Here is a 27,511-nt window from a genome sequence, read left to right as displayed (position 1 = left end):
TTCTGTTAGAACGCAAAAAAAAAAGGTTTGTGCATAATTATGCCTTTGCTTGCTATAGTTTGTTGTAAAAACCATTTGGTAACAGCAAAATAGAATACTTTTATCAGTGCCCCTTCTCTTCCTGTGGATGTCGTAAGAGTTGGCTGTAAACCACGCTTGATTACGACGAACCTGGAAATTAAGACAAACCCTCTTATGTGGAACTAAGCCATAGTGGACTGTCACTTGTTTTTGATGATGTTGTAACCATAGCAGATGATTTAAATTTTTTTATATATTTTTTTTTAAAAACGTTGACCCACATTAGGATTTTCTCCTGTATCGTGGGTGCGTTTACAAATATACAAGTTCACATGCACATGACACCCAGGCCCGAAACAACAATTTGTGGATCACACAAAGAGTTGCTCCGTGCGTGAATCGAACCCGCTATCCGTTGCGCGGCAGCCAGTTGCCCAGCCACCGCACCAACCGTGCAGTCCTCAGTCAGCTTATCCATGATAAGAAGTTATCAGTATGTCTTTCCTCATATCCATCTCAATTTGATACCAAGTGAGATTTGATTCCAAGTGAGAATCAAACGAGTACCCATAGTAGTAGCCCACGTAATGTCAGTTCACGCGAACCGTAGCTCAGCTGAAACAGAGATTGATAGTAATGATAGTAAGTTACCGCATGATTGAAGATCAACGGTCTTGACATCAATGAGCCTGGATGTGGACCCTTGACGCCAGTTTTATTTGATAAATGGTTTAGATTAGACAAATTCTACGTGCTATGTTTATGTGTGTATGTCTTCTGTTAGTAGTTCTTTCAGATTAATTTAGACTACTACTTAAAGAGTTAAAGTCTAAATTAGTCCTACACCTGGTGAGTTCTTTCATCCGAGTACCCAGTGACCCTCTTATTTCTTCAGGGATAGATTGTGTGATTATAGTCCGTAAAAGTCCGACATAACCTTTTGACTGACACATTTCGTCTAGACAAAGGGAATCCATGTGGATTTCCACACGTTAAAAAAAGGTATGTACCTGCTAAGTATGTATTAAACCGTATAGGGATTTCAGAATAGAATGGATTAGTCGCAGTATTCCCGTGGATATCGTAAAAGCTAAGGACACCTTCCACCACCCTGCCAAACACGGAGAAATATTACTACACTGCCTTCTCTAAACATAAGATAATTTAATATTTCCAGAATTAACAGACGGGGAAGTAAAGCCTCTTAACGTGACACTTTATAGTATATAATGTAGTTTAACTGACAAATATACGAGGGCACATGAGTTCTATATGAGAACATTATATAATGAAGGCAAGCGTAATAAATAATATAATAACTAAGCCACTACACCTAACAACTTAGTTTAGTACCAGTTACGGAACAAGATGAAATAACCGACTATCGTAAAAGACGTCGTATTTTGCAATCTTAATATTCTATAATTATGTAGATTTTATTGGTGAGGAGCTCCCATTTGAAACGCATTTTATAAAGGTAAGGAGTTAGGAGAGGCAATTTACTCTAAAGTGGACATTCAGAACGATCCCACAATCTATTCTATGTAGATACAAGTAGGTTTTAATAGTGGGTGAGCCATGCTTCGGCACGAATAAGCCGGCTCGACCAGAGTGATACCACGGCCTCACAGAACACCGACGTGAAACAACGCTTTCGTTGTTAGTGAGGTTACCGGGCTCCCCTTAAATTCCTAACCCCCAAAAGGCCGGCAACGCATTTGTAACGCCTCCAATGTTTCAAGTGTATCCATGGGCGGCAGCGATTGCTTACCATTAGGTGATCGGTCTGCCCGTTTACCGGCTTATTCCATAAAAATGGTAGGTAGGTACTGGTGGTTAAAATATGTTTTTTAACCAACTTAAGTAATATGTGTACAATCTAGATTTTTCTACATATTAGAATTATTGGGAGCACAAGTACTATTATTTTGTACACAATAGCCGTTTTCAATATCATACTCAAATAGACACATGGAAAAAAATAACAGTAAAGTTTTTGTTCTACGTCTCTGAGTTGTAAAAACTATATAGTCCAGTCAAATTAGGAATTCACCTCGGAATTCGAGATACCCAGCTGTAATTTTGTATATACTTGTATTTTGTCCCCCTAAAACTTGTCTCAAAACCTACATATGGTAGAAGCAACCCTCAGATCTTCAGATCGGGCCCAAAAATCGCTTTTTGCGGTTTTTTCGAAATATCTCATTTCCTATGGGTTTTTGGTAATTGTATTCAATAGCAATATTGTAGCATACAAAATTCTCTACAACTTTTGTATAAACTTTTTTATACGGTGAACCGTTTTCGAGATAGAGGGCGGAGAGCGCGTCACTGCATCTCTTCAAAATTTTTTTTTCGTCTCACCTATCCGTGATGGTTGTCTATGGATAGGACATAAAAAACGTCATGGTTCCTAAAACCATTTTTCGTCAAAATCAATCGTTTGAAAGATAGACGCTTCCAAAGTGGAAAAATGAGGTCTATCGAATGTGTCCTGCCCTCTAACTTTTAAAATAAGTGAGTAAGAAAACTAAAAAAAATATATGCTGTAGATTTTAATGGTAACTTTCAATGAAAAATAGTTTGAACGAGATATCATAATTAGTTTTTAAGAATTGATACGTTTTTAATAAAAACACACTTAATTTTCCACTTTCTCAATCCTTTTAATCAATCCTTAAAAACAAATTATGATATCTCGTTCAAACTATTTTTCATTGAAAGTTACCATTAAAATCTACAGCATATATTTTTTTTAGTTTTCTTACTCACTTATTTTAAAAGTTAGAGGGCAGGACGCATTCTATAGACCTCATTTTTCCACTTTGGAAGCGTCTATCTTTCAAACGATTGATTTTGATGAAAAATGGTTTTAGGAACCATGACGTATTTTTTTATGTCCTATCCATAGACAACCATCACGGATAGGTGAGACGAAAAAAATTTTTTGAAGAGATGCAGTGACCGCGCTAATCTCGAAAACGGTTCACCGAATAAAAAAAAGTTTATACAAAAGTTGTAGAGAATTTTGTATGCTACAATATTGCTATTGAATACAATTACCAAAAACCCATAGGAAATGAGATACTTCAAAAAAACCGCAAAAATACGATTTTTGGGCCCTTTGACCCTGAATTTTAAGGGTTGCTTACACCCTACCATATGTAGGTTTTGAGACAAGTTTTAGGGTGTCAATATACAAGTATATACAAAATTACAGCTGGGTATCTCGCATTCCGAGATTCTTACCTAATTTAACCTTATTTGACTGGACTAATATCAAATACTAATAGAGTTCTTAACAAAACCATATCAATATCAGCTTTACATTTCCAAACAATATAACAAAAGACTTCGTTACCATGGCAACAATAAAAAAAACTAATGTAATTGATTCCGAGACGGGGATTTTCCGTACCTACCTATTTTTTTTCTTTCTAGCCATGATTGATTCATCAATGCCTTAAATAGTGAAACTATAAGCTTTAATTTGTAATGGACTTTTTTCCTATCTAATTAAAGTCGAAGATTCAATAAGCGGTAATGTTACTTTGTAATTTCATGACTCTTTGCGTAATTGGTGTTTAATTAATGGTGTATAGAGTATGGTGGTTTATTGTAATTTCGACTCCATGACATTTACATTAGAGTTTATTTTATTTTTGCACTGTATACAGTTATAAAGTCAAGTATTAAAATAGAACATTCGGGCGTTCTAATGCTTAATTTATATTCTATTTAAAAAGTATAAAATCTAACTAAGCGACTACTTGCCGTACTTAGAGACATTTAATGATTACTTAAACTATTCCTTAATAACGGTTTTGTATTGAAAACAATTACTAAGGACTGGGCTAAGTAATCATTAAATAACTCTAAATACGACGGTGCGTCTCTTAAACGATCATGAATACATTCCTTTCCTCTCTAAGCTATTAAAAACGCACTATTTCCAAAACACATTCATAGTGCACCTTAGAAATATTCGCGTATAATTCCGCCACACACACTGTCGGCCAAGATAAATAGCCCATTTCATTTTATATGTAGCTTGCAGCAGTTGTTACTACCTCGTCAGTTTCAAACATTTGAATGACTAGATTCTAGTTTTAATTCTTAGCAAAGCTGGGAACTGTAGTGAATGACAATAGGCTCCTTCCTAATACTAGTTTTCCCTAAACTGACGAACACTAGGTGTTAGAATGAAGAGAGAATTGGGATAGGGACATATGAGTGCACCAATTGGATAAGATTAGAGGAGAGTAGTAGCGCGACGATCGCGGCGTCGTGTGTCGCGAAATGCTGCTCATGAATATGAGCCTCTAGCATGGGTTGAAACTAGTCGACTTCTTCGTCAAACAGTTACATGAGTAAGCCGATAACATTATTATGTTATCGGCTTCACACTAGAGGAGTTACAAATACATTGTCAGCCTTTGTATGAGTATCCGGAGCTGCGGACTACCTGGCGGGTTACCGAGGCTCCGGCTCGAAAAGCAGGAGTGGGAATCGGGCGGTTTTAAGTCAGTAAGAGTCTGACATTCCCTCTCGCCTCGCTCAAGTCGGGAGAATGCATTGCATAATTAATTTCCCCTCCTCAAAAATAAAAATAAAGTTCCTTTGTATGAGTATGTAAACTTATATTAGTTCTCAAGTAAATTGATTCTAATCACTCTCGTACACTGTCGGGCAAGATAAATCACCCACTTCATAAGTATAGTCTTACAAATAGGCCCATTTGGCTTGGTCGCGGTGCTAATCGCAGGCAACCGGTGTAGGTTACCTATTTATCTTATTAACAAGCTATAGTTAGCGCCTATCTGGGGTAATAGAAGGGTAACTGATCGGCGATGGATTTGCATTTGATGGAAGTACTGTGTTTTGACTTTAAATATTGGTTTGTTCAGTTCTGGGGAAGGTGTTTGAGGGAGTGATGAACTGACAAATTATATCGTTGTTGTAGTAGGGATTGGTTAGAACCTTAAGGGTATGAATTTGCAGTTGGAAATCAGTAGCCAATTTCATCACGGTGAAAGACAGATAAAATACTAAATTAATTATTATGTTATCGGCTTACTCACGTAACTGTTCAACTAGTTTCAAGCCATGCTAGAAGCTCATATTCATGAGCAGCATTACGCGACCCACGACGCGGCGATTGTCGCCCTGCTACCGCCAATAATATAATCATTAATTTAGTATGTCACACGAAAGTTATAATAAAATTATAAATAAAATACTATTTAAGACTTTACAAAAACCCTTAAAGCGTTGTTGTTGAAAAGTCACGAAAAGGATGACTTTTTTTGTTAAAAAAACACTAGTATCCCATATCTAAATTCACATTACATTCTTCAAAATAACTTCCATAAACCTTTACATCCTGAATCCCAACAATTTCTTCACTTCACACCTTCTAAATCCACTTTCATTTTCGATATTTATAGCGAAACGTAAGGTGCGGCGGGCGCCGGTAATCTGCCATTAGTCGGCATCTCCGTCTGTAATCGAGATGGGAATTTACCATATATCAACCAGTTTGCAGCCAGGATATGATGAAGATGGTGTTCGTGTATTATCTAGATAACAACCATTGAGAGCTCTTGTTATTACCTTTAATAGATCGGGAGAAAGTCTTGGAAGTATTTTCCTAGGTGTAGGTCTAGTTTAGGCCCTGTTTCATATGATTTATGAGGGAGGCAAACGATTTTACACCTTAAAAATTTTGAATAGCGTACTTATCATAACACACATTACTATATCGCATGGTGATAATTTTGTAAACATGAGTATGCCGTCTTTATTTTATATTAACCTGATATTGATTCGCATTAGCATTCAATCCCAGTCAGCAAAAAGTGTTTGAGAAACATTGACCAACTTTCGAAAATGTTAGCTCCTGTTGTCTAAAGGTATTCCCATATTATAAATCCCGGCTCAACCTTTCTAGTCCTACCACATTTCCAATGAACAAGCAATAAACACACGAAGACAACAGCGCCAAGTTGTATATTTACGCAGTTCTAGCTACTGGGACACGTCAATCCAAACAAAACGGCATACTCCGACCTTTAGCCCACTTACTGAGAATCAAACAAGCGCTGTCTTCAAACATTGTCTCGTAAACAAATGTCCAAATGTCTGACACGACTCCTAGGAATGTAGGACACTGCATACGACTTAAAGTCGCAACCTTGAATGCGGAAATTTGTCGCATAAAGCTGTGTACGCGAATGGCGCTAGTGTCGAGTTAGGAATCAAGGGTTTTATTAGATGTTCCTGTTAAGTATCGATATGGTAACTGATGCAATTTGAAGTTGATTGGATTTTGATGTTTATTATACTTTTTATTCTTCAACTAGATACACAAAGGACGAGGTTACATGTACAGAATCAGCTTTCACCAGTTATGTACATATGTTAACTGCAAAACTTTCCTATTGTCATTGCCATTCCTCCATCAAAAACTCTATAAAATTGTAAGCTACATAAATGTTAAGCAACAAGCGCCGTCAATGGAACATCAGACAATACCAAACAAGTCCCAAATGCGAAGTTTAGCTTGAAATATTTCGTGAACATTTAAAGGACTTTTACCACATCCACCATTCTTCACAGCACGCAAGTTCAAGCGCACTCCAACAATTCTAAGAGAATGTCCTCCACTGTCTGATAGTCTCATAAATTGCATCTAGTCCAGCTATAACATGGTCGACGAAAATCCAACACTTGGACATAATAACACTCAAGTGCAGTTACATTTATGAACCATAAAATAACGATCTGATTGTTATCAGGAGCTCCCAATATGCAGTAAGTGTTCATTTTGACGTTACTGTGTTATAATAGCTGCTATATTACCATTTAAGCTTTGTGTTAGTGTTTAGTTATGTAGGTCTGAATGTCATAGTTGCATTTTCAACGGTGTTTTAGTGTAGTTCGGGGATTATTCTGTTTTTAGGTAGAAAATGATGATCCTGTTGCTACTTGTAAATAGAAATATTTTGTATTCCTAACTAACAACAAAGAAGTTATAAGGTGGATATTTGATTTATTCCTTTTAAATAACAAGAGTCAAATTAAAGAAAAGCATAAAATATTCCTAAATTAATGAAAAAATATGTTTAAATTACTTTTTCTCCAATAAAAACACTATATAAAACTCGACTAAAAGCTTGTACTTATTACTTCAGGTCGCCCTTCGCAAGTACCAAACAATCTGATGGCGTCAAAATCTCTCAACAATTTTTTTTTAAGTAATAAAAAGTTTATTGGGACCATTGAAAGACATTGAAAACATAAAGAAAACAATGACTGCTACTAAAGATAAAAATTGAGTCGACAGCTGTCGAAATAGATCTATCTTTATATATATGTAAGAGCGGTTGCTATGCCCCCTGCATTTAGCAAGTATTCGTATAATCTGACGCCTTCACCGAAGCCCGCAAACAAACAAACAGATACACTCAAAAGCATCCGGAACCATTCAGGATTCCGAATAAGAGTAACAGATATAGAGACAAGATGTATGCTCAATGTAATACTGGATTATGATGTTATGTTCTTAAGTACTGTTATTTGGTACATAAATATGGAAAACTGTGAAATGAGCTGTCGTCGGCGGTATTTCCGAACCGATGCGACCTCCAAACATTTTAAAGAAAAGAGCGTGCTCCTTATAAATATGCCGGCAACGCACCTATTACTCCTCTGGTGTTGTGGATGTCCATGGATGGTGCTGATCGTTTGCCATCAGGTGACCCGTCTGCTCGTTTGCAGCCTATACCATAAAAAAATATATTCTAAAAAAGAGAAAAAAGAAAATGAAAAAATATATTGAAATCTTCCAATCTAAGAAAAAGGCACGTGCATCTGATGCAAGGTCACATAAAAATGTAAATTAATAATACAGTTAAGTACAGCATTCCAAACATCTGAATAAAATATTGGAATACCGAACCCGATCAATTGTTAAATATTTTAAATCCAAACCATACTGTGTCCAATTCGTAACTATAATCACCATTATAACCTGACACCCAAACAGTAAGAGTGAAGATAGAATAAAAAAATCTGTAGCAAGCAACAGCAAAAATGAAATAAATTCATATAATACCCATTAAAGGTCGACTATGCACCATTTAATAATTGACAATTTTAATGTCCGTCTTGTAGATTATTTTAAAATATTAGACACGTATTTTCTTCTTCTTCAACTACGTCTTTCAAATATATATTGATCTGAAATATCGCGTGACGTCACTTCTAGGTACATTTTATACGTAGAAATGGCGTATTTGCTTCCACTTCTAAACTTTAATTCGTTTTATCTAAGTATTGTTATCTTATACGACAAAATAAAAAAAGTGTCTAATATTTTTTCATTATCTAACTGACGGACTAATTAAATTTTTAATTTTCATACCCCGTCATCATCCCTACTGCAACAGCAAATTATCTTTTTATTTTTTAATTTTCACGGATCAAATTATACTGGATTTGTAAAATGTAGTGTAACTCTGTGGACCGTTAATCGTAATCGATTAGATTTTATAGCTTACGTTATTGGTATTGCCAGTAACTAAGTGATTGATTGATCTGTACTCGTAACCCTACCAGTTAGGTGCCAGAAGTATTTATTATTACAATTTTTATTATAATGGTGAAGCATGTAGCAGGTAGGAATTCAGATTCTTGTTTACGCACCTATTAAACGTTACCTATAAACATTTTAATTATTCTTCATAAACAGTAGCCGTGATTCAATTTTATGGGGATCCAATATATCTATCCATTTCCATTTCTTTATAGATCAACGCAGTATCTTCTTTCAAGACATTTCTGTCTTCTACTATCTCATTCATTTCCCCGCCTTATTAACTTTACTTTATTGTCCACACAATAATTATTCCTACCATTTCTTTCATCGTTCATTCAGTAAAAGTTCCCATCGTAAACTTCTATAATAAAATTATCACTACTGATTAACGTGGGACATTATTTCTGTACGTGATCTAACTCGCTGACTACATTACGCAACGTTTCCCTTACACATAATTCAGTATTGTTATTTACTTCATTAGTTCGTACATTGATATCTTTTACAGCTACTTTTATAGTAACTACATTGTGTATTTTATTTAGTTTATTGTAATGTGATTTTTTCTATTGTAATTTCTTCCCTTCTTGTGTTTTATGGTCTGTTCCGTTTCTATATCTGTCATTATGTTTGTCTATTGTATTATTTGCTTCAGTAATTGCTATACTAGATACACTATGGCTTCATTGATGTCAAGTGTAAGCAGTCTTATTGAGGTTTTCATTTAGGAATAGTTATTTATGACATTTGTGACTAATATATTACTTGCTCGTTGACTATTAAACTCTATAACATCAAAAGGCATTGTCACCTCTTCATAAAATCCTACACAACTTGAAGTTTCACCTAGACAAACACATTCTTTAGAAAGTTTATCCATAATTTCCCATCAATAACAGATATTTGCTTAACAAAAACGTTGGAATATTCAATGATTGCACAACACACAGGGACGCTTAACCCTGCACAATGCATGTCAGAGGTAGGCGACACACGGGGTATAAATCACCCGAGCCGAGCCATTAAGTTCAGACATGTTCGGCTAATACGATACAAATGTTTGTACAATAGAGTGTTTAAAACTGTCGCTTCACGATTTATAGGGGACGTCCAGGAACGGGGCACAGAGCTGCACTTGGAATATTTAATTAATACATTTTATTTGAACTATACTGGAGTCTATTATGTAATGAAAATAAAGCTTACAATGGCATTAACCATGTCGTTTCATTACATTACTTAATAAATTCACGAAAAGCAAAATATTTGAATTTTCAACAAGCGTAAATAATGTCGTTTCTTAACATTTCAATATCAATTCATTTGAAGCTACACTACAATTTAATCTGAAGTTATTTATGGAAATGAAAAGGACTTGTAAATCAGTCCCTGTAGTGCGGTCGGTTCTCACAAATCCATCTCGTTGTAGCGCGTCAGTACCGGCGCCTGCGCACCTCAGGCGCGACGCACTGTTTATGTTAATGCACACAATTTTATGTCATATTCTCAACCAGTTTACTTGAAATGCAAGTACGGTAGCGTTGTAAACTATGATTTTGTAAACTTTTATGGCTCAAGAGTTCACGATTAATTTACTATCACTACATAGTATAATACAAAATTGCTTTTTCTTTTTTTTTTTTTTACATTTAATGGGTCGAAAATTTTAATTTTAAAATTTTCTGTCCCTATTTCCCTTTGTATGCTTAAACGGATTTTAATTAATGCGCTTTTTATAGATAGAGTGTTTTGAGACGAAGGTTTGTATGTATAGGTAATACATGCATAATATTTCACCATTGCACCCATGCGAAGCTGGCGCGGTTCGGTAGTCTTTATTATATTTATATTATCGTCTTTTTCTTTTACGTCATTATCATCATCAGTGGATCCTCCGGCTGTATGATGATGAACCAAGTTTAGGAATCCTCAGTTTCGTGTCCAAGGAAAATTAGCTTTTATTCAATTATCGTTAGAATGATTTATTATTTTTGTTTTACTATCCAGTTTACGATTTACCTCGAGCTTTGTGTATCTGAGTTTAATGGCTTTGGAATGTGTTTTGTCTCTCGTTTGTTATGCTAATGTGAAAATCTGTGTTCTAGACAAATGCCAGGTCAGGAACGATCTCATTTTAACTATTGTCTAGTGTGAAATATATTTCAGTAATATTCCGTATACATTTTTTTTTATGAAACAACGTCCAGACGTATCACCTAATGGTAAGCAATCGCCATCGCCCATGGACACTTGAGACACCAGAGGTGTTACAAGTGCGTTGCCGTTGTGGGGTTAGGAATTTAAGGGTTGTTGTTCGGGAATGGGGATTGGGAAGATTGGGAAGGGGGGAATTGGGCCTCCGGTAACCTCACTCACACAACGAAACACAACGCAAGCGTTGTTTCACGTCGGTTTTCTGTTAGGTCATGGTATCACTCCGGTTGAGCCGGCCCATTCGTGCCGAAGCGTGGCTCTCCCACACTTAATTTTAGTAATATTCCGTATATATGAGTAGAAGGAGGTTAGGGAGGCCTTTGCCCTGCAGTGTCACAATCATGGCTGAAACCTAAATCATTCCGTATTCCCATTTGTTTTCATTTACCGTATGATTACAATCTAAACTGGTATTAATTTGTGTGATGTAATAACGAGTCAAAAAACCTGGAAATTAACATTCTGTCTTGTTATGAGCTTGTAATGAAAAATTATAGGACTATTAGAATGATGTATTTGAAATGGTTAGAATTGAAAAATATGACACCACGTGTTGGCATGACGTTAGCGGGAGTAATATAATTATAGAAGAAATGAAAAGGTCAAAAATCGATCCATATCCACAAATTTTGGATTGAGATAGGTTATTAATTGCGACCGTAAAAAATTAACTCACACACATCGCTTTAACAGCCTATAAGTGGCCACTCTTTTCGCACGGAGAAGGCATTAATCGCCAAGCTTGCTCAATGCGGCTTAGCAGCAATTAACTCACTCATACACACCGAAACAACCAATCATAGCGCCAAACGCGCTATACTTGGTACAAACTTATACTAAGGTACTGTTTCCACCGACTCCAGATTACATAATTTAACTACATTTCCAACAATAAAATCAGTAAATGCAAATGTTATATTGCCCAACTATGTCTCTAAAGTATAACGGTAGTATTACGAATCCCCACAGCCACAATTTTATATTGCACTACTTGCACTGACATTTACTGGAACCAATGTATGGAAGGTTTATGTTGTGATTTTTTATGGAATTTATATACAGTATGTCCGGTTTTGTGGAATTTATATACAGTGTGTGTCTGGTTTTAGAATGTGAACTACTTTGGTTCCGTGTTGTAACTTGTCGTAATGTTCGAATAGCTGTTGATTTAGTGATTGAACATTAAATGGTTATTTGTATAGATTGTATTGGGAAGCACGAAGAAGTTAGTATTTAAAGTTAAAATTTGTGGCAATACCTTACAAGTGACAGATGACAGAAGTCGCACATGTAAATTTTACGTGCGAATGAAAATGGATAGAAAGTCCCAATGAACAACAGTTGGGCAGAAAGCCCGCCAGGCATGGTCACCTCGCCTGGTCGGAGGATCCTCCTTTTCTTAGGGAACTTTACTCTCTGTTCCCTAAAAAGTAATTTAAAAATAACTCAGTACCCGAAATATTAGTACCAGGTTTCAAGAAAATCCTAGTGCAATTCTGTCTCATTATTAAACTCAAAGATCTGGAATTTGAGATTTGGGGATATTGATGAGAATGATTGAATTCACTCACTCGGTGAATATCACTCATGTATAGCTAAAGCTTCATAATTACAGAAACACAAGATAATTACAAAACGTAACAAAATATTACCTCACACTCGAAACTTGTACAAACAACAACTGCCCACATTTAAAACAGTAATGTCTCAACACCAGCCACCATCCAGTTGATCATACTTTCATTCATAGATGAAGTGATAGAAACAATATTTACTGTGTCTAGTAAAATTGAAAGCTGAGCCGGTAGTACTGTGGACAGAGAAATAGGGTTGTTAAAGTAAATCTAAAAATAGCATCGATCAATTTGTGGCTTGTGATAACGTGATGCTATAGCTACATGAAATTTCATAGTCTTTAAACATTATCTGCGGCTCGTGTAAAAAGGATCCCTAATCTCTCACACTGAAATCCAAAAAAACCATTTAATAGCTATATAGCCCAAAGTAATTAACAAAACAATACCTTTATCCCATAATTATTGATACCAGATTTATTTCCTGTACTGTGCGTAGATGCACAATACATAATTTAATACTAATACATAATATTAATTAACAAATCAAAGAACCCAGAGCAAGAGGTTCAGTAACCTCATCCTCCAATTTCACTCTCAACAAAAATTCCCATCCTTTACATAAGCCACAAACTGTCCAGCCCTACAGTGAACAGGCAAATGAAATGCTACAGATATCAGTCCGTTAAGGTGTAGTACTGGCTTACAAAGCAAGTATTGATAGATAACGACGTCGGTTTTAATTGGAACATGGCTGGAGCTGGACCGTTCACGCTTTTTCTCCATTGAGCTGTTGATGGCATGGGACCACGGAACCAGTGGCACAACTTGAATGAATGGACGAACCTTTTATATGTAGTCGATGACATTAATAAGCAAATACAAGGAATTATTATTTGTGTCGTATCCGTCTTAGTAGCTGTTTTGATATGTTTTGTTATTGGAGAATAGGTTTGAAACGTCGTTTAAAATCTCTTTGTTGAGAAACAAAGACAACTAGTAAATACAACTAGATCTGTATCAATTACAGAAAATCGTGATTCAAAATGATTCATTATTATAAGTTTCTTCAAAAGATTAAATATCTACAGTCCAAACTCCAAGTAAACTGGCCTCTAAACAAAAATACTTATGGAAACACAGAATCCAGTACCTACCAATAAACATAAACAAGTGCTAACAATCACAGTGTTAAACTTATCATCAGGCACCCGCCATTCATTAAACCACGAGCCCTTAATAACTATGTATCTGTGCGCAAAACTTAAAATTATGCTGGCTAACGGTGAAACCAGCCAACCCGTCCCTAGTAAAATATGTACAGCGTAATGACGATTTCTATCGACGAAGCGAGCCGATTAATCAGTGCTGTTCCTTGTAACATTAGTAGCATACAACCTTCATAGTTACTGCTAAACCAATAACCGTGAGAATGGTAAACATTGATTCCAATTGACCTTCAAGAAAATTCCTTTGTTAATTGAAACTAAGATAGGACTATTCTTAACTTTAGACACTCTCTAAACGTATTAAAAAAGTAGCTTCTGTAGTATAGCTATTTAAAAGTAATCTTCACAGTCATAATAAATGTCTAATTAAAGTAAGCAATTTATTCTTCAAACTGCTACGAAGCTATCTTCGTACTTTATCTCTATTAGCATAAATACAACATTCCAACAGCAAGTATGTTAAGCAATTTGCTGAATCCAAGATTGTAAGTGAGAAAATCTCCAACGATACTGATTTGAGAATCTTAATTGCATTGGAGACTGCAGAAAATGTTGGATATGTCCATTGTCGACAATTGATCACACTTGTACTCCATAATTACTGTAAAACCAGTAACCTTGGGGACTGCGCTTAAGAGAAATGTTTCACAGTGATTACTATCTTCACGCATGTCTTATACGGTCTCCTACAAATTAGTTTCCACTCCTTCGCCATCTAAATCTTCACTCAGTAACAAATTGTACTATCTACTACTCCCATACAAGAGAGAGGCTGGTGTAATCAGCTATACATTGTCAAATTACGAGATATGGTATCATAGGGCACTACTGCCAGGTCTATCGAAAGCTTAAGAGAAATCCGTAAAGATACCCTTATTCATTCACACCGGATACCTTTACAATGTGATCCGTATCACTGAGAACTTCCCATCATGAATCATTGATGTTTTCTACGAGATCTGTTCTTAGTAGAACAATTAGAGGGTATGGGCTATCGCGATGGCCCCCCCTCATAAACATCTCATTAGGTTAGGTTACCACAATTATCGTCTTTCAACCTGTTGCTACAAGCCCCTATGTATGTATGTGACCTTATGTCAAATTAACTACGTATGCATTAAGATGCAAATTGGTCGTTTCAGTTTGTCTGTCCTTCGGTATTTATGAGGTGGTTTGATAGAAATGTGATGTCACTAAGTTATGGAAATATGGACTTGCGTAGTTGGATGTAAATTGAAATTCATTTAGAAATTGAAATGTTATTGGTTTTAAATTATTTTATTCATGGCAAAGTTCTGCTCGCAATTTATTGTGGAAAAGTATCCAATGTTAATCATATCTATTAAAATCTTAACCAAACAAATGAATATTTATGAATTTTAAAATTGCTTTAATGAATAATGGACATATTTAGTCACAGACAACATGTTCTAACTAGGTTTGAAAATGTAAATGTTTGAAAGCCTACAATCGTTGCTGTAGGAGCTCCAAATCAAAACAATACAAGACTTATCAAGCCATCAACCATCATTAGCAATTCAGATAGACATGAAACGGTACCAGTGCTTAACGACGCAGGCATCGAACCAACATAAGTACTAGTTGCTCCAATATTAAATTCATGCCTTCACATTACATCACATTGCAAACAAAGTACACGACAGGAGCCAGGGCGCACAGCTAGTATAAAACAAACAGTATTTATTAATGTCTGCGACGGATAATACGCCTTTAAATTGTGCCTAATGGCTACCAGTTTATATGGAATTAATATTGTGTATCTGATACATGGTGCCTTTGATTTAATATAACCAGTGGAGGAAACATTTAATTTTAATAGAGAAAGTTGTTTGCTGTTTACATGTACTCATTGTTTTCGAGATTTTTTTTATTGAGAGGAAAAGTTGTGAAATCACTTCGGAGTTGGACGAGGGTGAGTTTTGTGTGTTAGCAAGTCTCGTTAAGTGGTTTTCTTTCCTAAGAAAGTCATATAAGAATAGAACTCTCGTTTTCCTCATAGGGGGCGCGTTGTTTCCTCTAGTTTCCCCCTAATTTGTTTCAGTAGTCTCTTTAATACAGGATAAGAAAGATCTCTTTTTGTTTTCAAACTCCATCAACTTAGGTACTTCATTCAAATTATGCTTTGTTCTAACTCAGTATCCTATTCGTATATAGCAAAGAAAGAAATAGAGACCTTTTTATCCTAGCTTCCTTAAAATTAGGAATACATCTTCAATTTTTATCTTTTAAATGACCAAAACCTAAAAATTCACCCCATTTTTGTCTTAACCAGCATTTTGTAACATTAATCTCCTTCATTGACAAACTTGTTTGCTATCCTGAATACTTGCCCAAGGATTCCATCGCTAACGGCGCCTACTTCCATGAATCACTGCATTGCCTAAACACCGCCAAACGCCAAAAAAACTACCCCTTTCCTGACATAAATTGTTTAAACACGCATTTACTTCATCCATTTGGATTTATAACTCCTTTCTGAGGTGTTACCGTGTAATTTATCGCTATATTTGTGACAAAACGACTATTAGTTTAAGGGTTGGTTTATAACAACCCTGATTTATTGCCGTGATAAGAGAATTATTTGTTCAAAGATTTAGTATTAGTCGCTTCAAGGGGTGCTGTTTTTCAATCGTTTGTGGTGCAGAGGTCAGAAACGACTAAAGCTTTGGGATTATCTGTTTGCTCATATAATGTATTTGTTTTATCAATGTGTGTAATTATGCACATGCATTGCTTCGTTTGGTTGAATTGATAATGCGATTGAAGTATTGGTGCGTTTAGTTCAATTTTAGAATAGAGAATTCTTTACGTTATTTCAATCCAAAATCTCAATTCAAAAACATTGGAACAACTCATTGTAATTTTACCCAATCAGTAGTCCCAATTACAATTAGTCTAATACTATAACTAAACTTGATTTACTTCCCAAAAACCTGAACATTCTCAGAAACCAACACATTCGTCAATAATACTCAAAGAGTAATCCTTCTTCAGACCGACGACTGAAATCGTTTTAATTCCCATAATTTCCTGCTGTGGCTTGTCTAAACAAACATTCACTAATGACAGAATACCACCAACATCAGCACTCAATCCGAGGCGACTGCATTAAGATAGATAATACGCTGTCACATCACACGACGCTATTGTCACAATTTTGAGATAGAAATAACGTGGCCAGTGTATCTTGAACTACGGTTGGATTGGGAACTATTTTTAATTGTGTGGAGTTTTGTTAATGATGACAGAATTCATTATCATTATCATCAGTATTGAGTACATCGTATTTATATTAGATTAGATTAGATTTAGATTTCAGCCATGATCGTCCCACTGCAGGGCAAAGGCCTCCCTTCCCTCCTTCCAATCCTCTCTGTTTAAAGCTTTTTGCGGCCAATCCTTGTCATAGACGTCGAGTTCGACCCCCATCTCAGTATTAATATTATAAAATAAAAAAATATACCTGCCTTTTATTTTGCGAAACAATAGATTAGTGTGCGTCCCATTTTCCATATTAAAATGAAATGATTCCAAAGTTTGTGCTGTTACTGAAAGTATCAAAAATCCATTAATTGCACAAAGCCCTAAAGAATTGCATCCAAGATCCCTTGCACTGCAACGAAGTACTTTTATTCTAGTCTTGTGTCCATTTACAGCGCCATTGTCACGGTTCAACTTATATCGGTCGCTTAGTGTAAGCCAAACAAAAATAGTGATAGCCAAACTTAGCAAAAGTCCTCCGCATTCGTTTTCGCCTTTACCGAAAATATTATTTTAAGCGCAAAGGAACGAGGGAAAATACTTTTGTTCCGCGTATCTTATTACTCGTTCCCACTTCATTTATTTATGGAATTCGTAGCTTTGGCTTTTGATTGTGTTGCTAGTTGTATTGTCCAGACTTGCGACTATTCTGTCGGAGTCTAAATCGCAGATAGTATAAGTCGTAACTGCTGCGGTCTTCTTTTCGTGGATTCCGTAGCCGTCAGCTATGTTTTTGATTATTATGAAAATGTGTGTGTATAATAATGTGACAATTTTTTATGTTTTTGTACAATGTAGCTGTTGATTCATCTTTATAAATAAATAAATAAATGTGCATATTTGCACAAGCAAAAGCGGATAACTACGAACTATTACGTGGCCTTCTTGTAAAATCCAACTCGCTGGAAATGAACTTAGATATGCCATGATAATTAAACAAAAAATGAGCTTGACTACATCATGACAATCCTTGTGCGATAAAACGCAACCAACAACACTCACTCTCATACTACATACTAGATTAATCGCCCGTCTACACTACCTAGTTCATAGATGAAAATAAAATGTATCGATTGATTGATATCAACAAGGAGTGCATCGACCCGCCCTACGATACAGACCGAACACATTACTCACTCGCCGACTGTGCCAAAACACGGAACTGATAGATTCCATCGATGTTTTCGTACCAGATATTAATACTCTGTTATACCTATAGTTACTATTATCTTATACTAGGGCAGGGTCTATTCGTATACAAACTCGTTATAGGGCAAAGCTCTCGTGAATGAATTAACATTCTATTCTATCAGAAGATATTCTAGGAATAAATGAGTCAGAATGATCCATTAGTACTAACCCATCCCGAATTTTCTACCACCACAATCCTGTAATATAGGATCTTGTTATTGTTGTGCCTGACAGGGTCCACATAGTTAAGTTTACCACTTAAACCTTACATGTCGAAAGCGATAAAGAATTGAGTATCTAGATATATAGCAATGGAGCCCATAGTGTCTGTCCTAGGAACAAAAACTGTCTTGAACTTCACTACGAAATTATTATCCAAAACAGTATTTAAAATATTATTGTAGTAACCAAAGAACTTTTAAGCAAAAGTAATTTATACTTGTTAACAACCAAAATTGCCTCTTTGATTACATTGAAAGACAAAAACTCATTGAAAATTGACTTTCATACACAGAAATCAGATATAAACATAATATCTTCACGCCTTTTAATCCCGAAGGTGTAGGCAGAGGTGCACATTACGGCACGGATTGCCACTGTACAATGTTCACCCCCTTTCAATATAAACAATTTATCAGATATACATAATAATAATATCATTCAACTTTCTAACCAAAATTCCTCTTCTACAGCCGGACGAGCTTGCCAAGTCGGTGAAGCTGACGTCTCGAGAGAGGCGGTTCATCAAGTTTGCGAGCGTCGAGTATGGGGGACAGCTGTACATGACGCCACAGGACTTCTTGGAGTCCGTCGTGGAACAGGAGCCTAGACGTAAGTGGGCTAGGTCTTTTATTCAAGGGGGAAAATCATCCAATGACTTCTCCCGCCTTGGACGAGCCGAGAGAGAGTGTCAGAATCTTGCTGACTAAAAACCACCCCGTTCCTACTCCTTCATCAAGTTTGTCGGGTTCGATACCTGGGTCGGACAAAGAAGTCTTGAGGGATTTTCGGTTATTCAAAAATATTTTAGTAATAGCTGAAGGTCGAGAATAGTGCTCGTGTATAGCACAGGGTCAAAACCTATTACATGGTACTCTTAGCTGGTGAAAACTGGTTGATAAACTGACATGATAGATTAGTTTTACTCTTCAAGCATTATAACTTGTAATTTTAGTTTATATTATTAATGTACCCCCCATAAATATCCACAGCTCGGCTAAAGCGCCGTGTGCTGACTACGAAGGAGATCGAACACCTGCGCGACAACACGCCGGCCCTCAAGAAGGGATCCTCGCAGATGTTCCGCAACATGAGGGACAAAGGTACGGAGGTTCACTTCCAATGAAAATTGGTTTACCTATAAAATTTTAATTGTAGTACGCTATTTATTACCAAAAAAATTGCACTGATCGTTGATGTTGATCTAAGCTCTTAACTCTAACGATACTTATTTATTCTGTTAGCACTTTTTAAAACTCAACATACTGATTGACTGACGATCTATTAACGCACAGCTCAAACCACTGGATGAATGAAATTCCGCATGATAGTGGATGTTATAATATAAGCAATTAAGCATCCGCTAAAACGGATTTTGTTCAATTCCACCCGCAAGGGGATAAAATAAGGGACGAAAATTTGTATGAAACTGTCAATAATTTCGAACCGATCGGTCTGAGACTTTGCATGCATTAAGCTACTATGACATAGGCATCCCCTTAAGAAAGGATTTCATTAAGTCTTTGACTGCCAATAGAAAACTGTTGAAGGCAAATCCTCCGCTAACGTCGGTCACCGGTGACCACTACGACGTTCAATGTATTAATAATAATATTTAATAACGAAAGCAAAGCTACGGGCAAAAGCTAGTTAAACCATAAGGTTGAAAAACCTAATGATTTCATTGATTACAAGAAGTTGGCCTGATAATCTCAGCACGTGTTATTCTTGTTCTAATATTGTAGTATGTAGTATCTCTTAAACTAAATTTCGCATTTCCAGGAATCATCTCGTACACGGAGTATCTGTTTCTGCTCTCAATTTTGACGAGTAAGTATTACGTTCAAAATAACTGTACATTTCTAGAAATTGATGTGAAACAAAGATTTGTAAACACCACTTGAAAATCTACCCTATGTATGTTATAGATATAAATTCTTTATGCGTTTGCTACTCAAACAATCTACTTAAAATTTAATATTGCTACGCGGTGACGACTCCACGGTTGGCACGGTAGCTGGGCAACCGGCTACCGCGCAACGTGAAGCGGGTCCGATTCCCGCACGGGGCTACTCTTTGTGTGATCCACAAATTGTTGTTTCGGGTCTAGTTCTGTCATGCGTATGTCAACTTGTATGTTAGTAAACGCACCCATGAAACAGGAGAAAATCCTAGTGTAAGGCAACGTTTATTTAAAAAATAAATGTAGATGAGAGTTCGGGACGACATGCAAAGCCGTTGCAAGAAGCTATTCAATATTTTTCTAAAGAAATAAAACTAACGATTTCAATACCAAGCCTATCTAAATAATGTTTACAAAACTATCATTGGCCGTACACACGTCTGTTAGGTATCTGTAACGCGTAATTTCGTATTTCAGAGCCGGCTTCAGGTTTCCGCATCGCGTTCAATATGTTCGATACGGACGGTAACCAGCGGGTTGATAAGAACGAGTTCTTAGTCGTGAGTATACTAATATATGAGTGTACGGTGCCAGTGGTAGCGGGGAGCGATTTTTTATTTAGGTAACTTTTCGGGTGATCCACACGAGACAATGTGTTTTCTATTGTTGTCTTATCACTACATAGTATAAAACAAAGTCGGTTTCTCTGTCTCTATGTGCCTTTATATGCCTAAATATATTAATTATCCTATCTTTAAAACTCCGCAACGGATTTGATGACAGATATGATGTATTTTTTAATAGGTAGAGTGATTCAAGAGGAAGGTTTATATGCATAATACATGCATAATATATCACCATTGCACCCATGCGAAGCTGGGGCGGGTTGCTAGTATCCTTATATAGAGACGAATTGGCAAACAAAAGGTAAAACAGGAAATTTGATTCTGCCTCTAGATTTCGTCTAGTGTATATTACATACAAATCTGCTTAATAGTTTTTGAGATCAATCGATGTGGCGACGCTGAAAGGAGCCTTTAACCAAAACCTCTCGTATTTTAAATCAATATAAAAATCGCTCTCCGTCATCACTCGCGCCACGCAGTAGAAATATAGAATAAAAATTAGCACGAGCTGAATTAGGTATAGCACATAGTGTTTAGATTATAACAGCGTAGAGGACACCCCGAAGATTTGTTAAGGCGAACGAGATATTGTAACTTATGTCTGGACGTAACTAACAAAATACCTGGTGGTGGAAGCTGCAACGCCCGGGAAAATCTGCATATTTTAAACAGCAATTTGAGCTTTATTGCAAATTGTGGAGGACATATTTTCGCTGCAACAAGTCTTGTGTGAAATTCACATTGTTGTCTCGATATTTCGTCTTTGTAGATATTTCGAGACAAAATTGTGAATTTAAGACTAATATCTAGAGTATTTAAAAGTGTTTAGTAGATGTTTAAAAGGCATGCTTAATGCGATAAAGAGCCAAGAAAGTATTATATTTATTTTTTTACTTTTTCTTAGTTTTTTTTTTTTTAGTTTTTTGAATGTTTTTTTCTGCCGTGTATTGATTTAGATCCAACGCCTGCTGGGTGGTACATTTAAGGAGCGTAAAAATTTGGACCCGAAGAGCCAAGAGGCAGTGAGTTGATAAATAAAAGCTTGTGGAAAGGAGGCCTCGCTATTACAATGTGTTGGTTAAAATTTTGATTCCAATATTTCGTGAAAAAATTCTACATGAAAATATTAGGTGTGTTGGTTTTTTGTTAATCACAATTGTACACATATGTACAATTGTGATTGTGAACTTGTATGTTTGTAAACGCACCCACGACACAGGAGAAAATCCTAGTGAGGGGCAACGTTTCTTAGTAGAAAAGAAAAAAAGAAAAGAATTCATTTTATAACGTAAATGATGAACTTAAATAGAATAAAAACGGGCGACTATGTTCATTATGTAAGTTTAGAATCAAAATTTTAACCAACTTGAAACAAAAGGTTAATAATGCCGCTCTAATGTGTGTCGTTTTTACATAATGTTGTGTTTAACCGTGATTGGGAAGAAAAACAAATTAACTAAACAACACTCCCGATTACTTTTATTAAAATTATGATTTACTTGTGAGATTATTTATTTAAATTTTTAAACGATGACTAAAACATAAGTTTTTTTCTAATTTTTTTGACTTTGTATTTCTGTATAAAAGTTTTATTTTTTAATTGAATTCACCCGAGCGGCATAATGGTGTTTACGCTTTCTTTTTTAATTATGTTTGTTTATTTTATGTAAAAATATACGTATAAACAAGTATATGTGTAAATAATAGTAATATTTAATATTTATGTGTGTATTATATGCTCATTAGCTGCTTACCTTAGTGTCGACAAGCGCAATGAAGAACAGGGCCAGTCACGAAGTCCAGGGTTCGTCCACAGTAAGTGACAAGTGGACAACGCTTGTGTCCGTCCGTTTTATCATGTCGTCACGTTTTTATTGGATTTTCTTTGTAATTACACTTGACTACATACATATTCTTACTTGCGCAACAGTTTTCATGACGCATTATAACTTTCGTGAGACAAATCAAATTATTAACATACTATATATTTTGCGGCTTACGTAACTGTTTGATAAGGAACTCGAACTGCATGACAGTCCATGTGTCGAGGTATGCTGCCCATGAATATGAGACCGAGTGTGGCTTGAAACTAGTCGGTGTTTCTCGTTAAACAGTTACATGTGTAAGCTGAAAAGTATAATAAGTATTTTTATAATAACTATCGTGAGACATACTACTTATTATGTCAACTAAAAATCACGGTTTACTCACGTGTTAAATGAAGAATCGTCGCGCAGCCTACTGCGTTATTAACAATGTGCTGCGCACACTGCTCATGATGAAGAGTCCCTCTGTGACTTGACACTAGTAGAGCGTTTCTCCATTTAATACGTAAACCGTTTTTTAGTTAACATAATAAGTTGTTTACATGGTTGCGCAAAACATTAGCGCAAGTACATAAGTTTGCGCAAAGTTGCGCATATGTGGGAATTTGTGTGTAGTCAAGTTTTGATTTGTATGATCATATTTTGTGGATTAAATAATGTGTAGTGGGCATGGGATATGCCTGATTATTGTATACGACACTTTCGCTTCATATTTGTATTGAATTCAAAATCAAATTGTTCGCTTTTGCGTTATATTCTTTGTGCTTTACGTTGTGATTAATTTAAATTAGTTTTACCGCCGTACTCAGAGTCATTTAACGGTTACTTAACCCGGTCCAAAATCTTTACTAAGGAATAGTTTAAGTAATCATTAAATGTCTCTGAGTGCGGCAGTTAGCATAACATTATAATTGTAATAATAGTCTATGGCAATAATTTTCCCAAATATTGTTACTAATTTACTGTTCCTACAAATCTTAATGATAATTATGTTTAAGACTTGCACGTAATTATCCATAATATTTATGTACTTTAATAAGAATTGTAACTATTTTTTGTCGGTTTTTAATGTTTTATATATTCAACAAGGTCTACTTTGCAAATAACACTTAACAGAGACACGCTTAGGCAAAATACACTCTAAGGCTTTTCCAATAAGGTAGAAATTCTAATGACGACTGTTTACCTTTATGGGGTTAATTATACTCTATGAGACGATTTTAAATACTAATCTAGCTTCTTTCTACTCTACAAAACTATACGTTTTTGATCTACTGTTATTATACATATTTTTCTATTGTAAATACTACTTTTCTTTCTCATTTTATACTCGCTTTAAACAATTTATTTACACGCTTACAACAACATAAAACCATCATCTACTTTTCTTCTCGGTAGATTTATATTGAGACTTATTTCTCTTTCTCTTTCTCTTTCTCTTTCTCTTTCTCTTTCTCTTTCTCTTTCTCTTTCTCTTTCTCTTTCTCTTTCTCTTTCTCTTTCTCTTTCTCTCTGTCTCTCTTTATTCTTTATTTTATTTCTTAATTTTTATTTTTCTCTTTCTTTCTTTTTATCTTTCTTACTTTTAATTACATAACATCCATAACACAATATCTCTTATATTCCTCTTTATAAAATTCTTCTTTTCTCTTTGTCTTTTTACTTCTTTATTCTCTATTCTCCATCTATTTTTCAATAACAACAGATTTTACTTTACACCACACACATTACATACACTAAAATCTACTTTTACTCTTTTTCTACCTTTACACTTATTCTACTTTTCTAAAACCAAATTCTCTTACTCAATTCCTCTCAAAATGATTTCAGATGGAGAAGATCTTCAGTTTCGCGTGGCGTGGCAAGAGGGGGATGACGGATGAAGAAAATAAGGGCGACGGGGCGGTGGATGATAAAGTGGATGCCAAAGGGGATGGCAAGGCGCATGAGAACTACGTGAATGATGATCAGGGCCTACAGAGGAGGCATAATGTTGATACTTTTCTACAGGTAAATGATAATTCAAGTAGTAATTTTTTTGGAATAGTAAAATATATGGACTGTCTGTCTCGTTGGTCGAGGAGTCGCAAGTGCGACTACGGCTCACCCCCTATTACATGGGACTTATAACATGTATGCTAAAAAGTGGGTGTATAGCGGCATTACGCCGTAATGTGCACCTCTGCCTATCCCTTCGGGGATAAAAGGCGTGACGTTTCAAAAGTTAAAAATATGACATTTATTTTCTTGTGCAGTAAACTGTTTTCATTTTAATATTAATTATCAAGTTTTGTTTATCGAAATTATTATGTTGCTATCTCTTGCACGTATGGACGAAGTAATACGGCCAAATTCAAGTCTGGTCTGGGGCTCATAGACCCCCAACATAATAAAGCTGTAATAGTCATTAAATTCATGCTATTAACATTACATTTATCAATTCCAGGTGCATTTCTTCGGCAAGAAAGGTACGAACGACCTGAAGTTCGAGGGGTTCAGGCAGTTCATGGAGAACCTGCAGACTGAGGTGCTGGAGCTGGAGTTCCACGAGTTTGCGAAAGGTTGGTGCAGTTTCTTTCCTAGTTTTCCAATATTTTAATGGAATTAGGTATGGGTATGAGGATTACTATAATAATTACTATAAGATTAGTAAGTACTAAGCTGTGTTCCAATATATAATATGATTGGTGGAAGCCTAACGCATCCACAGCAACGTAGCATAACACATTTCTGTTGGAAAAGCACCCTCTGTCTATTCAGTTAAATACATATTAACATTAAGCATTCAATTATCCAGTTCCACAATAGCACTTTCTCTTTTTTTTTTGAGGGGGCAAATCATCGATTGTCTGACTCTTGCTGACTAAACACCACGCCGTTCCTTCTCCTGCTTTGAGCCGGAGCCCCGGTAACCTGTTACGTTGTCCGCAATTTCGGAGGAACTAGGATTTTCTCCTGTGTTTTAAAAAACTTCCAAAGAATGATATAGGTATCCATAATCACCCTAATCAATTTCAATATCCAGGCCACGAGACAATATCCGAAGTGGACTTCGCGAAGATCCTCCTCCGCTACACATACCTGGACACAGACGAGTACGACATGTACCTGGACCGGCTGCTGGACCGCGTCAAGTACGAGCACGGCATCACCTTCGAGGAGTTCAAGACCTTCTGCCAATTCCTCAACAACTTGGAGGACTTCACCATAGCCATGCGGATGTATACGCTCGCTGATCATCCGATCTCTAAAGGTATGGGAATTTTGTATAACTAGCGACCCGCCCAAGCTTCGCATGGTTGCAATGGTGATATGTTATGCATGTATTATACATATAAACCTTCCTCTTGAATTATTATATCTATTAAAAAACCGCATCAAAATCCGTTGTGTAGTTTTAAAGATTTAAGCATACAAAGGGTCATAGGGACAGAAAAAGCGACTTTGTTTTATACTATGTAGTGATGACTATCGTGAGACATTAGAAAATTAATTGCATTAATCGATGAAATTAATTTAGTATGTAGTTTTTCTGGCCTAAACTATTCGTAGAACGCTCTACTAATTTCAAGTCACACCGGGACTCATATTCACGAACCACGTGTAGAGTACGCAGTCAAATAGGTAGCTATGAATAATTGAATATGGTTGACGCTGTGACTGGGCTCAGCTGCTGCAAGACGAGTCGCCGTTTCGATCCACACAGTGTTCACGTATGAATGTGAAAAAAGCCTACTGCTTGAAACTTTGTCGGTTTCAAGGGCATTTTCATATTCCTTTGTCTAGCTTTATTTAACAAAAATTCTAAAAAAATCTAGTAAACCCGGCGAACTTCGTTTCGTCACCAATGATTTTCCCTGTTTTCCTACATTTCTCTTGAAATTTTCCTGAATTTTCTAGACCTTTCCAACGAATGCAAAACCGTGGAAATCGGTTCATGCGTTCTGGAGTTATAGCGTCAGGAAAGAAAACCCGACTTATTTTTATATTGTAGTTTATAAAACACCTCTGTTTCCTTGAAAGAAATATATCGAGAACCCAAAACATGCCATTTACAAATTAATTATTACTTACTTAACCATCCGCAGACGAGTTCCACCGCGCCGTGAAGATCTGCACGGGCATATCTCAGTCGGAGCACCTGGTGAGCACCGTGTTCGCGATCTTCGACGCGGACGGCGACGGCCTGCTCAGCTACAAGGAGTTCATCGCCATCATGAAGGATCGCCTGCATAGGGGTTTCAAGGTAATTATTTATGGAATATGCAGACAGCAAACAAACAGACGAATCACCTGATGGTAAGCAATCAGCGCTGCTCATGGCCACCCGCAACTCCAAAGCACTAAAGGACTTGACTACATGATTGGCGCGTAGGCACACGAACAGACGAATCACCTGATGGTAAGCAATCAGAGCTGCCCATAGCCACCCGCGTCTCCAAAGCACCCAAGGATTTGCACCCAAGGATTTGATTACATGGTTGGCGCGGTGGCCCTGACAACCTGTTTCCACGGAACGTGTAGCAGGTTTCATTCCCGCACGGAGCAACTCTCTGTGTGATCCAGAAATTGTTGTTTCGGATCTGGTGTATGTGAACTTGTATGTTTGTAAACGCACTCACTCTACAGGAGAAAATTCTAGTGCGGGGCAACGTTTAAAAAAGGTAATTTGTAAAAATAAATTGTTATCGAAGTATGAACCCTATTGTGGTAGGAATAAGGTTCATATCAATCATACTCGTACCTTATTAAGGCAACAACGGTATACTTGGTTATTAAAGTTTGAAATTTATCGTAACTGTAATAAGGTATGTTTGTAATCGTCAC

The 27,511-nt window shown here is 36.2% G+C and overlaps 1 protein-coding gene across 4 annotated transcripts in view; it reads left to right on the top strand.

Annotated features, from left to right (window-relative positions):
• Nucleotides 1-27,511, top strand: part of LOC118278101 (calcium uptake protein 3, mitochondrial) — a 91,622-nt gene that overhangs the window by 59,469 nt on the left and 4,642 nt on the right. The window contains exons 2-11 of one of the 4 annotated variants that reach the window (XM_050700045.1): nucleotides 18,803-18,941; nucleotides 19,322-19,432; nucleotides 20,112-20,159; nucleotides 20,710-20,792; nucleotides 21,815-21,880; nucleotides 22,605-22,673; nucleotides 24,515-24,694; nucleotides 25,131-25,245; nucleotides 25,710-25,937; nucleotides 26,773-26,930. In XM_050700045.1, coding sequence (XP_050556002.1) covers nucleotides 18,803-18,941; nucleotides 19,322-19,432; nucleotides 20,112-20,159; nucleotides 20,710-20,792; nucleotides 21,815-21,880; nucleotides 22,605-22,673; nucleotides 24,515-24,694; nucleotides 25,131-25,245; nucleotides 25,710-25,937; nucleotides 26,773-26,930 — 1,197 coding nt within the window. The remainder of the gene's footprint in view (nucleotides 1-18,802; nucleotides 18,942-19,321; nucleotides 19,433-20,111; nucleotides 20,160-20,709; nucleotides 20,793-21,814; nucleotides 21,881-22,604; nucleotides 22,674-24,514; nucleotides 24,695-25,130; nucleotides 25,246-25,709; nucleotides 25,938-26,772; nucleotides 26,931-27,511) is intronic. The other 3 variants (XM_035597172.2, XM_035597173.2, XM_035597174.2) reach the window with 3 other exon arrangements.

The sequence above is a fragment of the Spodoptera frugiperda genome, chromosome 18 (assembly GCF_023101765.2).
Source record: "Spodoptera frugiperda isolate SF20-4 chromosome 18, AGI-APGP_CSIRO_Sfru_2.0, whole genome shotgun sequence".
Lineage (NCBI taxonomy): Eukaryota > Metazoa > Arthropoda > Insecta > Lepidoptera > Noctuidae > Spodoptera > Spodoptera frugiperda.
Note: the sequence above shows the minus strand (reverse complement) of the source record. Positions and strands in the feature narration are given on the sequence as shown.